Source organism: Plectropomus leopardus, chromosome 4 (assembly GCF_008729295.1).
Source record: "Plectropomus leopardus isolate mb chromosome 4, YSFRI_Pleo_2.0, whole genome shotgun sequence".
NCBI lineage: Eukaryota > Metazoa > Chordata > Actinopteri > Perciformes > Serranidae > Plectropomus > Plectropomus leopardus.
This window is the reverse complement of record NC_056466.1, coordinates 33,925,692-33,944,176: the sequence shown is the minus strand read 5'-3', so window position 1 is coordinate 33,944,176 and position 18,485 is coordinate 33,925,692. Positions and strand designations below refer to the sequence as shown.

Sequence of the window (18,485 nt, the reverse complement as noted above, 5' to 3'; positions counted from 1 at the left end):
TTATATATTATTATATAATAATAAGATTGTTAAGATAAGATAATCCTTTTTTTAGTCCCACAACGGGGAAGTTTGCAATTATTGTTGTAGAGGATAGAGGCACAGCCAAACTGTTAGTGTCATAGATTGTATATGGTTAGTTGTAAATATTTAAAACTTTTTTTAAATAATGTTTTACAAAATGATATGTTCTGTGCATGAAATCCTATTCTGGAAACTACTCACAAGCAACTACAAAACTGACACAAATAATACGATATAAATACTGAACTGCAGTCAGTCTGCTTAAATAAATGCACTTTATTAATTTCCTCCACTGCAAAATGTTATCGTTATTGGGGCTCTCTTTCCACCATTGTTTCCACTTGTTGAACAGTCAGTGAAGCCCTCATGTTTACGTAATTACCACATTTGCGGCAGGCCGTGAAGGCAACAGATGAGAGGCTGGTGACGCATTACGTCGCTCCGCCCTGCACTGTGACAGTAAAGTGGTCACCTCATCCACAGCAGTAGCAGCAGCATTACTACTCTTCCAGTGTTATAAAAAGCCTCGGGGTGTATTCACCTCGTATGACCATAGTCAGTGAGCTGTGTTGACGCGGTAAAAAGGGAAATGGAGAAAGGTTTGTCCTCGACGGGAGACACAAAGCTGGAGCAGGCTGTGAAGCTGTGGCTGCAGTATGACAAGGTAAGCTGACAGCTAGCCTGCTAGCTTCATGTGCTGAGGCTGTACTGTGAGTGAGTGTCAATTTGTTACCTGGTGTTACATAAGTGAATCAATGTTGGGTCTAACTATGACTTTACCGTTGTTTTTCGGTCTCCTAGCTCTTACCAGGAAACTGTAGGGTAAAATATTTCGAAATATGGACCTGTAAAAACAAGCATTACTTTTTGTTTCAGTTTGTGTTGTAAACATGAAGGAAAGTCCTAATATTTTGTGCAGTAAAAATCTTAAACAAATCAAGTGCGCCACATTTCCTCTCTCTCAGTGCTGTCGTAATCAAAAGCACAGTGCACTTCCTCAGCTCAGACTGGTTCAGCTATCATTAGTGATTTCAGAGAAAAGGCTCGTGCCACTCAATGTTAGTGAGCACTGTATCAGACTAACGTGCATCCGGCCATATGAGCAACACAAACCGGGTCATTCATGATCTTAAAGACACAGGGGATGCCACCAATCAGGTCACATTGGAGAGGAGACTCTGCTTCATTAGTCTTAACATTATTGGGTTAGGGGGCAGTTTGCTCATGGGTCAATTTGAATGGGAATCATCACATGGACCCACTTGCTGTATTTATGGATGCCATTTGGAACCAGAACACTTCTTTACTAAAGTTGTTGCTTTATTTAAACATGGGCAGATCATTTATTCACCAAAAAATCCACCATATTTGATAAAGATACCTGATTAGGAGAACATATAATCTTGGTACTCCACAAAATCTGAATTAGAACTGAAATAACTAGGGGTCAACAGATTATCGGCGTGGCCAATTATTGGGACAGATATTTGGCATTTTGATTATCATTATCTGTATCAGTATTTTATTTTAGTGATCGCCAATAAAATTAATTAATTAAAAAGCGGAAAGAAAGTGTGGGCATGGGAGGAACTTTTACTTGGTAAAAGTAACAGGGAGCTATTTTTATTTTTCAGTTTAAATTAAAAATTTCCCTTGACTTTAGAAAAAAAGTTGCGTCGAAATTGCTGTATATGATATTGGACGTTTCAGTTTGGATTGAACATTTGCTTAGGACATTTAAACAAAGTTTTGTATTGGAGTTTGTTATATTCCAAATTTTAAGTATTGACAAAGATTTTTGATTTAATGCATATCAGTTCCAAATATCAGTTAGCGTTCTCATTAAGTACTAACAATAGGTATTGGCCCTGAAAAACCAATATTGGTCGACCCCTGGAAATAATCAATGAGTTGAGCTTAAAATTATTAAAATTATTTACATTTCACCTTCTAAGTTTTAAAAGGGCAACAGACTTAAAATAGCATTCCTGCCATTCAGCTAAATTTCAGCTTCAGTCATTGGTATGGGCATGTTTTTCTTCCCCAGAACCCCAAAACGGTGTCTATGGTGCAGGAGCTGGTGAAAGAAGGAGCAGTGGAGGCTCTGAAGAAATGTTTCTCCTCCAGGATGGAGTTTGGCACAGCAGGTCTGAGAGCAGCCATGGGCCCCGGCACATCCTGTATGAATGATCTCACCATCATCCAGACCACGCAGGTTGGTTAACAGACAAACTGCAACTCCACATTTAGCATGGAGTCACATGCAAAGCCAGACAGGCACTTTATTGAGTCGCATTCTCTTCCATTTGAAGAAGGCGAGACGCTCGTGGTCGACTGCACGGCTCACATGCCATACAGTCCTGTTCCATATCATTGTGGGATCTCAGTGCAACTACTTTTCTCAGTGACTTCCTGTAGCTAATGTTTAATGTCCTTCATTTTACATTAAACACAAGTTTTCACCCTACAGGGTTTCTGTTGTTATCTGGAGGAGAGTTTTGATAACTTGAAGGAGCGAGGGGTGGTGATTGGATACGACGCTCGTGCCCACCCTCCCAGCGGTGGAAGCAGCAAGCGCTTCGCCAGCCTGGCTGCAGCTGTGTTCATCAGCAGAGGGGTGCCGGTCTACCTGTTCTCCGACATTACCCCTACACCCTTTGTGGTAATCACTTCTCTAATTTCCTCTTTCTTTGACATTGCAGTGACAGTCACAGATAATATAATACATTAAAACAGTGATATCATTTTCCTGCATATGTGAAACATGCTTAATCTTTTGACACTTGGATCAACATCCCTTTTTTTGTGCTGCTTACAGATGCCTTTCACAACTATGTAAACCTTTAAGCAAATTAGTTGAAATAGAAAAAAAAAAAAAAAAAAACAAGAAACGACCCAAAAATTAGCAAGAACATGTCCAAGAAAATAACCTGAAAATGAACAAAAAGAAAAAAAGAGCAAAATAAACAAGGAAATTACCTGATAAAAGTGCTTTTGAAATTATAATAATACTGTCACGTTTTTTAATATGTAATTATGACAATCATTAATATATTTTTCTCGACATTTTCCCTAGCGTTATAAGTTGCTCCTTGTCTGCTTCTCATGTTTTTGAAAGAAGTAAAGCCAGTTTACACAGGTATCATATTTGAGATAATCCTTTATTGATTCCCAGAGGGGAAATTCAAGTGTAGCAGCAGTACAAGGGTAAGTACAAGAGTAAAAGTTGCATGCATGAAAGGTCAAATAGAATAACATATAATAAATAAAAGATCAATATACTGTACAAAACAAAGTGACAAAAATACAAATCGAATAAAAAAATAGAGGTACATACAATTTTTGAAAAAATGGAGGAGTAAAGTGTCATTTCAGGACAACTGAGACATTCTGTGCAGTAGATGGAAATTAAAGTGATGTTACTTATCGGGCAAATGTTTGATTGTAACCAAATTCTTAAGTGAGGTCAGTTTGTGTGGGGTCAGGTCTGCTGGTGGAGCAGGTGAAAGTGGGACTGAAGCTACAGGGCAAATTCCATTTAAAAAGTACACTTCACCTCTGTCCGCTGCAGGTTGCATAACGCATATAGGATTCACCGGGTTATACTTGCTTTAAAACTTGTGACCATTCACATGATTTTGTGTCTATACTACACATGCATAAAACCATACATGATATCCTTATTGCAGCTCAGACAAAGATTAGATTTGAATGTTATACTTTGATACAGCACTGGTACAAAAAACTGATACTCTATAGGTCCATACCAAAAACAAGAAAAAAAATCTTAGGCTCACAAAATAGGAAACAAATATATTTAGATATTTAAATCAACAATCTGTACACAGTGCTGGTACAGAAAAAATCACTGAACACACACCTTTAATCACGTGTTAGGTTGTTGCTGTAGAGAGAGCTGTCACAGCTGCAGGTTGAGAACCAGTTGGTTGTCCTGCTGTTATGTCATCTATGCAGCCTTGGGTTGAAAATTTGTCATTTTGGTACTATCGAATGTGTCATAAAATGAGATCTTACCATTTTTAAACAGGGTGTCCCACACAGTCATTTATTTGTGGCAGCCTGTCACATTCAAATTTATATTTTTGGAGCTGGACTGTTATTTAGGAGCACTGTTGGAATATAAACAGTTCTGCTATTCATTGCGTCACAATCTCAGAGCACAGAGTGTACTCTGGGTACAGACGGAGCAGCAGAACCTCTGGTGAAAAAAAGTTTAAAGTAAAAGTAAAAAAATCATTAATTGTAAGGGGTCTAAATGTTTGCATTCACTCCATCTGCAGCAGCTGCTCCTCTCATCCATTGATCTGGTCTGATCTGATCCACTCATGAAGAGTTCCACCTGCACTGCGTTCACGGACTTGCAAAAACATCTGAATTCAGAGAGGGGACACAAAATGATTTTAAAAAATGACACGCACGCACGCACGCACGCACGCACGCACGCACGCACGCACGCACGCACGCACACATACACACACACACACACACTCCAGATTATAATTCTGTGCGAAACGCTGTGAATACAACAGATCCAAAATGAGCAGCTAAAACCTGGTTTGGTGTCAGGGGTTGGAACAGAGCATTTTGGGGCCACAGCTCCAAAAAAGAGTCCATACTACAAACGTCCCTGTGCAGCGAGATTAATTACTTTCTGCATTTTCTTCTCCAGGGTAGGAACATTGTCGCCATGTCTTGGGCCACCTTAAACTTTGTTATTTTAGCAAGGTTATAGTGATCATATACTTTTTTTAAAATTAAAAAAGTATTGAAGTACTTTTTACAGTCGTAACATATACACTTAAAAGTACTGTACCTGCATATCCTTTGAAACATGACTGTGATGTCTCAACTACAAGTATGATTGCGTGTAGCAACTTATTTTTTGGCTGTTTTAATGTCTGAATAACCCACGATCACAAACTAAAAAAAAAGTCAGCCTCAATCTGAGGCCGCTCAGGATTACTGTCAGCCTCTTTCATCATTCTCACTTTACGGTACTCATTTTGTTTGTCTAATTGTGGGAACAGTGCACTTCATGTTGATCTTTTTTCACGTACATAGCACATTTTGTAAAACAGATGACTAGTTTATACTTCATAAATGGCAAGAAGATATTCACTACAGTTTATAGTAAATAAGTGTGTTTGTTTATGATTGGGCATATCTGTGGGCAGCACAGGAAGAGGACTAAATCAACTAGCAGGAAGCAATAATTATCTTATAATAATGTTTCCCAAATACATAGCACAAGGAATTTGAGCAAAAAGTGCCACACTGCCTCCATTTCAGCTTGTGGTCCAAACAGCCTCAAGAGTTAGGCTCCTGCTAGAAATGAAATGATAGCTCTAATAGTATTCTTCAAGGTCTGGTTTTATACATCTGTCAGTATTTCCTATTGCCTATGATCTCTGAGCGTGCTGGAAAAATGACATATTTCTCTCCGCGTCTCGGCAGCCTTTCACAGTGTCACACCTGGGTCTGTGTGCTGGTATCATGGTGACCGCCTCTCACAACCCCAAACAGGACAATGGCTACAAGGTAACGGCTCTTACTTATTTGCACACTTACTAATTTGTTATTGATTAAGTTACTTATTAGTTTTTGGCTCTGGCCCTAATTCATATTCAAAGCCCCCGATCCACTTTTCTTTTCAATTGAAAAACAATATAAATGAGTATTTAGTTGTGTTTTTGATTGACTCTGGTCCAACTTTTGACATTTCAGTGTATAGTATAAAAATTCTGAATATGTCTTATAAATATGCATCATGGCTGCTATTGTAACAGAATTTGGCTGATCTGATTTATTAGATCTTATTTAATCAAATGTAGATTCAGCGATTCATCAGCGATTCATCGATTAATCAATCAGTTGGTTTGGATGACGTTTTAAGATAAGATAATCCTTTATTAGTCCTGCAGTGGGGAAATTCACAATATTACAGCAGCTATGAGGTACGAAGAAATATAAGATTTTTACAATAGTAAAAAAAAAATTACAAATATAAAAATATATTAAAATGTTAGATAATGAAAAACAAGGTGCCAAGTATGATTTCATTGATATTTCAAAAGCCTTTGATACAGTAAATCATCATATTTTATTAGCAAAATTGTATAAATATGGTTTTCATGATGTTGCACACGAATGGTTAACTAATTATGTCACTGACAGAAGTCAGTTTGTTTGTGTCAAGGGTTGCTGTTCTGACAAAGCTAGATTACCCTGTGGGGTCGCACAAGGGTCCATTCTGGGACCATTACTATTCCTCATTTATATAAATGATTTATCTAATGTTTCAAATATCCTCTGCCCAATAATGTTTGCTGACGACACAACCCTTGTTCTCTCTAATTCAAATTTTGATTCATTTATGAAGGACGCCAATGCTGGTTTAACTGCCTACGCTATGTGGTTCAGATTAAATAAATTATCTTTGAATATAAGGAAATCTAACTTTATTATCTTCAGTGGCAAAAAAAATGTATTCTAAGGATTTATCCAAAATTATGATTGAGTCTGTTGAGATGCCTCAGGTGTCCAGTATGAAATTTTTGGGCATTTTTGTTGATGAGAATTTGAATTGGAGAGAACAAACTGATTGGGTTAGTAAAACAATTCATAAATCTCTTGGTATAATAATGAGGATCAGTCATCTTGTTACCACAAACTGTCTTCTAATTCTTTATTATAGTTTGATTTATCCATATCTCTCATATTGTAATATAGTTTGGGCAAGTACTTTCCCGACTACTCTTTATAAAATTTTAGTGCTGCAGAAACGCTTTGTTAGGATCGCAACCAGATCAGAGTCACACACTTCATCTGCCCCGTTATTTCAGAGACTTCAAATTCTCACTATTTACGACATCAATATTTTTCAAATATGTGTCTTTACTTACAAAATACTTTTTAGTGAAGGGAATATTCCTGAGCAGTTCACAACTTATTTTACAGTTAATTCACAGTTGCATTCACACTTAACTCGTAACTCTTCAGCTCTTCATCTTCCCAAATTTCTTACTTGTCGAGGTCAGTTTTCAATAAGATTTAGGGCAGCGAAACTGTGGAATGATTTTTTCCATCTGGTAAAAACCTGCATTCATATAAAGTGTTACAAAAGATGCCTGAAAAAACATTTAAACCTCTCTTTTGTAATGGGTGTATTTTGTCCATATTTAAAAATGTCTCATTCACTGTGATGTATTTTTGATATTGCTCAAGGGTCAGCGTAGTATAATCTATTATACCCCTCACACATACCCATACACACACTTATCGCACTAACATCATCTTACATGTCTCACATTCATATTTTCTGCACTTAATTGGATTTTATTATAGCTGTTTTTTGCTGTTATTATCAAACATATTTGGTTACTAGTAGTTTGCTATCACTGGTATTATTTTATGTATTTTTTCTGTATGTTTCTGTACTTCTGAGTTCTCAATAATCTTGTGTTAATTTCATTAGGTGGAGGCTTTAGATAAGCCCTATGGGTTTTTTGCCTCTCCCTGCACTGTATTTTAATTTTTTTTTCTCTTTTGTGTGTTTTAATTGTGCAAAAATAAAAATAAAACTAAAACAAATTTTTTTAAAAAAACAAGGTGAAAAAGCAGTAACATAAATAAAATAAAATTACAATGTGCCAACAAAAAGGGTCCAGACAAAAAAATAAATAAATAAAAGAAATATGTACAGTAATTGCAAATTTTTTCTAAATTCCAGCTTCTTCAGTGTGAATATTTTTCTGCTTTATTTCCTCTTCTGTAACAGTATATAAAATATCTTTGGGTTATGGACAAAAGAAGACATTTGAGTGTGTCAACTTGGACTTTGGAAAACACTTTGATATTTTTCACAATTTTCTGACATTGCATAGACAAAACAGCTAATCAGTTAATTGATCAAATATTTGACAGATCAATCGACAATGACATTAATTTTTAGTTGCAGGCCTAATGTAGAGTTTAAACAATCTGTGGACTACTCAATTAGTTGAGCAACAAAAAAATTATTCCAACTATATTGAGAGCAGATTAATTGTTTTTGACATTTTCCAAGAAAGAAATTAGAAACGTTTCACGGTTCCAGCTTCTCAAATGTGAGTTTGTGAGGTTTCTTCGTCCTGGGTGTGGTGATCTGAATCAGGTATTTGACCTTTGATCAAACAAAACAAGTCATTTGAATATGTAACATTTGACATTTAATAGGAAGTTATCACAGGCATTTAGGTCATTTTCTGATATAGAAAAAAGTTCAGCCAATACAAAAAATACATGAAAACAATTTGCAGATTTATTGATATTAAGATTAAAAAGAAAGAAAAGAAAGTGTGCAGTTCATTTTTATATCTGCCTTTTGCTGCTCTGTCTGTGTCTCAGGTGTACTGGGAGAACGGAGCTCAGATTGTGTCTCCTCACGACAAAGGTATCGCTAAGACCATAGAGGAGAACCTGGAGCCCTGGCCTGAGTCCTGGAGCACAGAGGAGGCCCTGAAGAGCCCGTTGCTCAAAGATCCGTACCAGGACATCCATACACAATACTTCAAAGCCATCCAGAAACACTGTCATCACAGGTGATCTATAGAGAGCTACCCACTGAGCTGCAAAAACCATCTATAACACCTGAGAGAGAGCATGATGTACATCATAATACACTGTGCTCCACTGATGATTGTAATCAGTGTGTGTTTCTGCCTAACATTTGAAATGCCTGCATGAGAATACTACATGCATACTCAATAACTACAATACTACAATACATTAATACTACAGAACTGAAATGTGAAAAATCAAATGGAAACTTAAAAGAAGAAAGAAAGAAAACACATTTTGACTCAAAAATTTGTCTTCACAGGAGCATAAACAAGAGTTCAGAAGTGAAAATTGTGCACACATCTGTGCACGGTGTTGGTCACACATTTGTCCAATCAGCTTTCAAGGCCTTTGACCTTCACCCTCCGTACGCTGTAGAGGAACAGAAAGATCCAGATCCTGAATTCCCCACGGTCAAATATCCAAATCCTGAGGAAGGAGAGGGAGTCCTGGTATGTTCTAAACACAATTCACACACAACAAAAAACACAATGCACTCACTCACTCACTTTATTTTATCTTATTAATTTTTATTTTATTAATTTTAATTCTTCATTTCAATTTCTTTTTTTTAATAATGATAATTATTATCACTATCATCATTATTATTGTTGTTGTTATTATATTCATTTATTTACTGATTGAATTCATTTTTTATAGTTTACTTCTTTACAATTTGTACATTTGCAACACATATAGAGACAGTCTTTCTTAGTTGAATATATATATGTGTGTGTGTGTGTGTGTGTGTGTGTGTGTGTGTGTGTGTTTCAGACACTGTCGTTCGCCCTGGCAGAGAAAGAGGGGGCCACTGTTGTGTTGGCGAATGACCCTGATGCTGATCGGCTAGCCATCGCTGAGAAGCAGGAGAGGTCTGTGTGTGCGTGCACGCACGTGTGTGTGTTTGTGTGTGCGTGTGCGTGTGCGTTTTTATGCCTCTCCATGTTAAGCATATTGAGCTGAACAGTAGACAGCAGTAATGTACTTGTCACATTTTCTCTGTCCACATTGTCACAATGTAGGTTGATTTGAACTGCCTGATGTAAATGTATCTGGGGTCAGTTAAGGGCAGAGGACAACTTGAGTGTTCAGCTCACAAGATCTAAACCACTGATCAACTGAGCTTAGTGATAGAGACCAGCTGAGATTGAGTACGCATGGAGGCCAATTCTGCCCTTCTAGAACTACCGACTATGTCATTATCTTGTTATATAATACTTTGATTAAACAAGAGGGAAATCTAAGAATTAAAGAACAAGTTTCAAGTGCAAGAAGTTGATGAGGCATGGTTATGGAAAAGAATCTAATTGGAACCAGGGCCATCGCTGGATATTTATAAATACCTAGCCACAAAAAATACCTTTGAAAAATTTTAAATATTTAAAAATTGTTTTTTTACATTTGATAATGTGTTTAACAGTTCAGTTGATATAAGTTCTATAAGTTGTATGTCACTAAATTATTGCTATTTTAAAGCCTTCTCCCCACTGCCAAGAATACTGAAAACTGCATGGATTCCTCTTTTTTTTATTGGAACTGAATTTTTTTTAGTTTTTGCCAGAAACAGGCAACTTTTAAATGTGTTGAGTTCCAAGTTTAAGCAGAAAAAAGCACCCGCACAATCCATCTGTGCAGAAGATTTTTGTGCAGATTGAGTGTGCAAAAATCAGTTGGTCACGTTATGTTACTTGACAACTTGTGCAGTTCAAGCCAAGTCTCATTTATCCAGTCATATGCTCAGCGCGGCACAAACACATGCATTTTAAACTTGAAAAAAAAAACAAAAACAAAGTTTGTTTTTTTCCCCATTAATTCAAGGTAATACAGACCAACTAACTGATAGACAAATGGTCATTTTGTGTGTAAAGTATTCCTTTAAAAACCCGTTATTTGTCATTTTGGTGTGAACTCCTTCTCATTTACTTACAAATTTCCAGAACCAATACCAAATACATCATGGACTGATGATATTAACCCTTGGTTTGACACCGCTTTCCTTGTGCTACATTTAGACACTTTTCACTTTTTTAAATCTTTGAACCCTGAGCAAGATGGTTTCATTTATTTTAAAAACTTAGGGAAAAAAGGCAATGAGCAACTTGGCAAGGAATGCCCCCCAAAAAATTGCAAGAAATGATTAGATTTAGACAATTGTTTTTTAAAAAAGCTAGCAAAAAATTACAGAGAATTATATATTTAATTATCACAATTATATACACAAAATCATTTTACAGAATAGTTACAATTTTTTGTGCATTTTTTAGCCAATTTACCTGTATGATTTCTTTTTGTTTTTTACTTTCCCATTTGTTTGTTTTTTGTTTTTAATTATTAGTCTTTCATTTTTTCAGGTCATTGTGTGTCATTGGTCTAATTTTTTTTTTTTTATCAATTTCTTGATATTTTCTCTTTTCTATATTATATATATATTTATATTCTATATTAACCTGTGTCTCTCTCTGTATCAGTGGACAGTGGCGAGTGTTCAGTGGTAATGAGTTGGGAGCGCTGCTCGGCTGGTGGATGTTCCGCTGTTGGAAACAGCAGAATCCTGACACTGCTGCTGTGAAAAACCTCTACATGCTGTCGAGCACCGTCTCTTCAAAGATACTGCGCGCCATCGCTCTCAAAGAAGGCTTCCACTTTGAGGTAATGCAGTCAAGTTCACGGTTGTTTTAAATGTTAAACTGGGGAGCAGAGAGGCCTAGAGCACATACTGAACAAAATGTCTGTTTAACCCTTTGAAACCTGGGTTGACATCAGGTTTCTTGTACTGCATTCAGATGTATTTCACAAGCATTTAAACCTTTGAAACATCAGCAAATTGGTGTGATTTCTTTCAAAAACATGGGGAAAAAGGCAATCAGCAAGTGGGCATGAAATGCCCTGCAAATTGCAAAAGTAATAAAAGGTCACAAGAAAATTAGCAAAAAAAATCACTAAAAAGAGATAGAATCATTAGAAAATTATAATATTATTAGTATTATTCTTGTAACTTTTTACTAATTTCTCTCGATTTTTTGGGCCAATTCTTATTAAGTTGCTCATTTCCTTCTTTCTGTGTTATTGAAAGAAATCAAGCCATGTTTCAAAGGGTTAAATGAATACAGAGCTAAGCTGACATGATCAGCACTGTATGTCCTCATGCATCCAGAAGTTGTAGAGGTGTACTGCTGGAGGAAGAGAGCCTTATCTGCATTTTTCCAGTATATCAGGTTCTCTTGCAATGAAGATGATTAAGGAGGAAATTGGGAGAATACTAATGGATAATTAACAGTGCAACTTAATGCACTACATTATTGTTGGACTTCATCGTTGCAAATGTTGCTGCCGTTAACATTTGAAACCACGGCTGACGGCTACTGTCATCACTGTTTTGACAGGAAACGCTTACAGGGTTCAAGTGGATGGGAAACAGAGCCAGAGACCTTTTGGACCAGGGCAAGACTGTTCTGTTCGCCTTTGAGGAGGCCATAGGTATGCACACACTCTCTCTCTCACACACACACACACACACACACTCACATATACATAAATTAGTGTTGTCCATGGGCACTTGGAAGCAGTTGTGATTAATTCCCTGTGGCATCACATTGTGAGAGTTTGTTCTCGCAAAGGCCTCCACAGTGTCACACATTAGTCAATTTGATCTGCCAAAAAAGTGTTCTTCTGATGTAAATTAATCTGGGATCAGTTGAGGACAACTTCAGTTGTCACTGGCCTTTAACTGATCTTATGAGCTGGCAATCCTTCTGCCAGCTCACAAGATCTAAACTGGGGTGAGGACCTAACTTGATTGTCAAAACCGGCGAAAAACAGTATGCATGGAAATAAAGGTACCCCTCCTACATTATACTTTACCAGTATAAAAGTTGCATGCATGGAATATAGTATCCATAGCTATATTTTCATTGGTGTATAATAACCTGAAACTAAGAATTGTTATGTTTTTTTTTTTACCTTAGAATGAGCTTTTTATATCTACAAATGTAGTGGGTCCTCTTAACAGGATTCCAGCATGTTTTTCAGCCGAAAACAGACAAATCAAACACTGGCTCTAGGGTCATTTGCATTTTCAAGTGTTCCTAGTTTCAGTTTGTTGCAGTGTGCAACCTCACCACTAGATGCCACTGAATCCTACACATTTGACCTTTAAACTTTTATTTTCTTTTATTTAAGTATGTAGTTAAATTGCCTATTCTTCCTAAGCCTAACCTAAGGCAATGTAGTAATATAAAACACTCTAAAAACACATTCCATTATACCTGACAGCCCAGCTTCACCTGGGCATAGGTGTAGCATGCATCACACTCAGGAATTCATTGCCTCAATCTCTGTAATTGCCGGGAGCCATCGATCCTTTTAACCCTTTGAAACCTGGTTAAACCTGCTTAACTTCTTTCAAATACATAGGAAAAAGGCCATGAGCAACTTAAAAATAAAATGACCCAGAAATGAGCAAGAAATTGGAGAGAAAACACATGAAAATTACCTGAAAATTAGTGTATACCCCCCCTCAAAAAATGAAAAATAAAAAAAAAACATAAATAAAGGAAATGACTTGGAAAACTGCATAAAAAGTATAAGAATTCAGTAAAAAGAAAAAAAAAGAAATGATAATTTTAATAATCTTTTAAATCTACTCATTTCTTGCAATTTGTTGGACACTTCATGCAAAGTCCTCATTGCCCTTTTCCCATGTTTCTGAAAGAAATTGCACCAGTTTTCCCCGGGTACAATGGTTTAAATACCTTTGAACAGCATCTCAACGCAGCACAAGAAAAGTGATGACGAGCCAGGTTTGAAAGGCTTAATATAACCAGCTGAATAGCTTCTACTATTTGGGACAAAGTTGACGTGCTTTTTTCGGAGAGAAAAAACAAATCTCTTTAACTTCAGACACTTCCTCTGTGGCCTCTGTCTGACATCTGTTGTTCTAACCGTGCTGTACAGTCTTGCTTGCTTGTTATGTGAAACATTAATCATTAAAAACAGAGAAAGCGTGAAGTGTCAGACATGTCAGCTCAGGTCACTGGTCTTGGTCAGTTAGCAGTCAAACACCATGCACTTGGTCAAAGTTTGTTTTAGGTTAGTATGACAGATGTTCACTCAAACACACACATGCAACATCACATAGTTTACAGCGTTCCCATGTAACATGATTATGATGCTGTAATTAGAATCACACGCCTCTACACGCACTGTTAGTAATAGAAGCAAGTGACCTACAGCAGATGGAGGTTTACATATACCAGAGAGGAACTGAAAGTGTGTGTGTGTGTGTGTGTGTGTGTGTGTGTGTGTGTGTGTGTGTGTGTGTGTGTGTGTGTGTGTGTTTCAGGGTATATGTGTAGTCCCTCTGTGTTGGACAAGGATGGAGTGAGTGCTGCAGCCATTGCAGGAGAGATGATTTCCTATCTGGCCACGAAAAACACAAGCCTTTCTCAACAACTCACTTCCATCTATGAAGAGTAAGACCACTCATCTTTGATTTCCATGACTGAGATTCACAAATTAAAAGTACATGTGAGGGTGTGGTAGAAACCTGCACTCGCTTATGTAAAAAACACACCCAGAAAACATAATTATAGTAAAATACAAGCAATCAAAACATCAATACATTTAGTTGCCAAAAATTCAAAATCTCTCAGTATAAGTATAGGGTTTAAAAAATAAAAGTGAAAATAATTATTTTGAACATGTGAGCATCACTTCATAGAGGGATCATTCTTGATCCAAATAAGATGTTTTTGACAGCAGAGCTTTTCAGGGTCTCTTTCTATACACACACAATGACACAGAATAATTCAGTAAATGAAGATTTTCATTCCATAAGATAACTCCACGATATTTGATAGAAAACTGACCACAGGAAGTGTTATAAAAAGGAATATGAAGATTCTGAGCCTGTCTAGTTTTATAATTATGGAACTGAGAGTTTTTAACAAAATAGTATCTAAAACTAAAATAAATCTGTAGCCTTAGATCTTGATTTAAAGGCAAATGTTCAGATTTAGAGAATTTTAATGTCAAAAATGGTCAACAACTGCAATTTAGAAAAGAGAGATGCACTTGGTACAACAACGTTAGAGAAGGTCGCTTTTCTAACAAACTGTTTCTGCAGCAGCAAAATTTTATAAAGATGAGTTGGAACTGTTAACTCTTCTTCTCTCTCCTCCTCATCATTGTTAGGTATGGCTACCACCTCACCAAGAACTCCTATTTCATCTGCCATGACCAGAATGTGATCCGCAGCTTGTTTGAGCGCCTGCGCAACTACAGCGGCCAGAAAGACTCATATCCCACTGAATGTGGTCGCTTCTCCATCTCTGCTGTGCGAGACTTGACCACCGGCTATGACAGCAACCAACCTGGTAACAAGGCTGTAAGTGCACACAATGACACCTCCACTCACTCAGAGCAGGACAAACCTCTGGCATTTGAGTGTTACATTACTGCCTAAAGATAATACATGTTTTAAGCCACAACCATGAAAATAACATGCCGGTAGTAAGAAAACCACTAAAAGAAATAAATAATAATGGTGATCCTTATCTGATGGATGTGTATCAACTAAAGGCCGATGATACTGTATGGATCTGACCTCTAGTGACCTCCACTGACCTCAAGTGGCCAGAAAAAGTATTTATTGTTACTGCAGGTTTAAACCTGAGCTCAAATAACATGTCATACAGTGCATTTTCACTGACTCTCAGGCCGTTAATTGAGCTACAGATTGTCATTTTTGCATTTTTCACCCTCTCACTCTCTCTCTCCAACTTAGACCACATTCATCAAATGCTGAAACTAAGCAGTGCTGATCAAATATAAACTAAGATTATTTTACTGCATCACAGGTCTGGCTCTAGACTGCTTTGAATGGGGGGGCAGTAAGACATGTTGGTGGGCAATATGAGTTATTCTTTAAGGTGTATGCTGAACTGTGTCATGTTTTTATCCAAAGCTTCTTGATAAACAAGCTCAACTTTGTGCTTTTTTTATGCTCAGTGGCAGTGATACTCAATTTACTGCTCTGGGGCAAAATCTGGCCCCCGATATGGTGTGTGTGGCCCACTAACCATTTTCTAATTTACAATAAAAAGAAAGTGGTGCGCCCGGGGCTCATTGGATAGAGCAGGCGCCCCACGTATAGAGGCTGAGTCCTCGCCGCGCGGTCGCAGGTTCGACTCCAGCCTCGGCCCTTCGCTACATGTCTTCTCCTCTCTCTTCCCCTTTCAAAAATATACCTAATGAATAAATAAAAAAATAAAGTGACTCCCACTGCAAATTGGTTTTGTACTTTTAGGATACATAAGGTGCCAGAGTGTATAAAACAGCATCAAAAAAGGGCTTGTTGATAAAAAAAAGTAAATGACCAGACAGAGGCCCCAGCTATTACCCCAACTCCTGGAAATGTCCTAAAATCCTAGAAATGTCCTAAATCCTAGAAATGTACAAAAATATCCTGTAAATGTCTGAAAAATCTGCAAGATTTCCTAAAACCCTTGGACGTCCTAAAATCCTAGAAATGTCTTAAAATCTTAGAAATGTTGTTAAATCCTACAAACATGTATAGGCAAGTTGAGTATCCTCGCTTTAGTGACAATAACTAAAGATGCCTGTGTTTGGCTTTGTGGGGTAGGTGGAGCATTTGGGGGTGGCATTGCCCCACTGTGCCCATGCCTAGAACCAGCCTCACTGCATTACCTGTTTCTCACCCAAAATATTTTCAGAAACATATTTTAGTTTACTTTTTAATCTTAATATGAGATTTTTTGTTACAAGTCAGTTGCCATATTGTTTTCTGTATCAAAACAGATGAGCTCACATTACGTAACTACCAGCGGGAGTGTTTATTGGTCCAGTGCAGCACAGTGCATTCTGGTATTTGTAGGTTTCTTACCTTCTTAGTAAAAGCAATGCCACTTTCAAAAGTATTTCCATCGTTCTACTGCATAGACAGCCCAAATATGTGGAAAGAGCATCTTTCCAGCAGTGAAATACTTCTTTAAGTGCAGTAGGACTATACAGAGAAATGTGGAAAACATTCAGTAACCCACTTTTCCAGGTTCCGCTTTTTAGATGACTATTTATAAAAAAAGGAAGTCACTGCTGCAGTCTTTACAAAAATAATCTCAGAAACTGAATATGTGAGCTTCATTCATGCATCGTATTCAAATGTTACGGAGAATTTCACTTCGGCTGTCTGTCCGAACAGAACTTCCCTTTGGATCTTGTCTTATCATCTATCCATCCATCACTCCTTCCTCTTGTCCCAGGTCCTCCCCACCTCCAGGTCCAGCCAGATGATCACCTTTACCTTTTCTAACGGGGGTGTGGCCACCATGAGGACCAGCGGCACCGAGCCTAAAATCAAATACTACACTGAACTCTGTGCTGCCCCTGGTAACAGGTAGGTCGCCGTGGAGACCAGGTCAGAAAGTGACAATTCTCTTCAGGTCTTACTGATTATATTGAATATTGATTTATCATTTATACTGTTAATGACAGAAAATAGTAATCTTATAATTTCATACAGTAAAATCCAAGTTTATAACTTAACATGTCTTGTTTTGTCCAACTTAAAGATATTCAATTTACAATCATATAAAACAAGATGAAGCAGAATATCATTACCTTTGAGAGACTGGAACAAATAATTGTTACATTTATTCTTTACAAACGAGTTTTGACTATAAGATACGATAAGATAAGACTTTATTGATCCCTCACCGGGGAAATTCACTTGTTACAGCAACTTACAGATAGAAAGGTGTTAAATTAAAATAAGCATGGCAAAAAAAATGTAATACACAAAGAATGATAGTAAAATAAAGTAAAAATACCACTACTATTCACAGTAAGAATAAAGACTACATACACCTCTGTTTACTGTCCCATATACCAGTGTGACCTATGATGACAGATTACACATGATAATTGCTCTCAGAAAACTGTAGTACACACATAGTAGTATTCTAAGTATGAAGTGAAAATGAATAATAAATAAAGATTTTAACCATTAACTGATTTTCAACATAGTTGCCATAAACTTTTCCGTGGACTTGTTTTGGCTCTAAATGTCTTAACTCTGAATGGCAACCCCAATTATCTCAACAGTTACATCTTTTGTTTCCCTTCTGACTCTGTTTTTGGTCTCTTAACAGTGATGTGAAACACTTGATGAAGCAGCTGGACGACTTGGTCGATGCCATTGTTGAAAACTTCTTCGAGCCAGAGAAGAATAAGCTGCAGCCAAAGCCGGAGTAGCACTGATAGATGATACATTCACACACAGGACCAGTTGTTACTTACATCTCTGACCAGCATTCCACACAATGTCTTAAATACTCCAGAAGAGTTTCTCGGTTTAATACAAGCTTGACTTTGATAAACAATCACTGTAATGACACTTTTACCAATGTGTTGTCTGCCAGAGATACTTCCTACTGATGCAGCTGTCTTTATTTTAAAGGAACAGTTCACCCAAAAATCATAAATACACATTTTCCCTCTTATTTTTGGGGCCATTTTATCGCTCTAGAGTTTTTTTGGTGTGAGTTGCAGAGTTTTGGAGATACTGGGTGTAGAGATGTCAACCCTTTCTCCAATATAATGGAACTAGATGGTTTTCAGCTTGTGGTGCTCAAAGTGCCAAAAAAATAAATTTGAAAAACTCAACAGCAATGTCTCTTTGCAGAAATCATGACCCAGTTACGTAAGATAATCCATAGACCTTGTTGTGAGCAGGTTCATGGCCCTGTTTTCTCCCTACTGAACTACACCTGTCAGCCGTATCACAGCATTGGAGGAAAGAAGCATGCATCTAGCAGTGGATCCAC

General features: G+C 37.2%; 1 protein-coding gene across 1 annotated transcript; it reads left to right on the top strand.

Annotated features, from left to right (window-relative positions):
- The first annotated feature begins 487 nt into the window (after positions 1–487).
- Positions 488–18,323, top strand: pgm2 (phosphoglucomutase 2). The gene is made up of 13 exons (XM_042485014.1): positions 488–688; positions 2,072–2,239; positions 2,495–2,686; positions 5,500–5,583; positions 8,431–8,624; positions 8,906–9,095; positions 9,418–9,515; positions 11,112–11,292; positions 12,027–12,120; positions 13,985–14,114; positions 14,836–15,028; positions 16,923–17,056; positions 17,811–18,323. Exons 1-13 carry the CDS (start codon positions 614–616, stop codon positions 17,911–17,913), a joined length of 1,836 nt encoding a protein of 611 aa, XP_042340948.1. The 5' UTR covers positions 488–613; the 3' UTR covers positions 17,914–18,323.
- The last annotated feature ends 162 nt before the right edge of the window (positions 18,324–18,485 follow it).

Coding starts and splice junctions, on each gene's coding strand:
- pgm2 (XM_042485014.1), top strand. CDS start 614: ATGGAGAAAGGTTTGTCCTCGACGGGAGACACAAAGCTGGAGCAGGCT. Junction 5,584..8,430: donor AACAGGACAATGGCTACAAG/GTAACGGCTCTT, acceptor TCTGTGTCTCAG/GTGTACTGGGAGAACGGAGC. Junction 8,625..8,905: donor CAGAAACACTGTCATCACAG/GTGATCTATAGA, acceptor TTGTCTTCACAG/GAGCATAAACAAGAGTTCAG.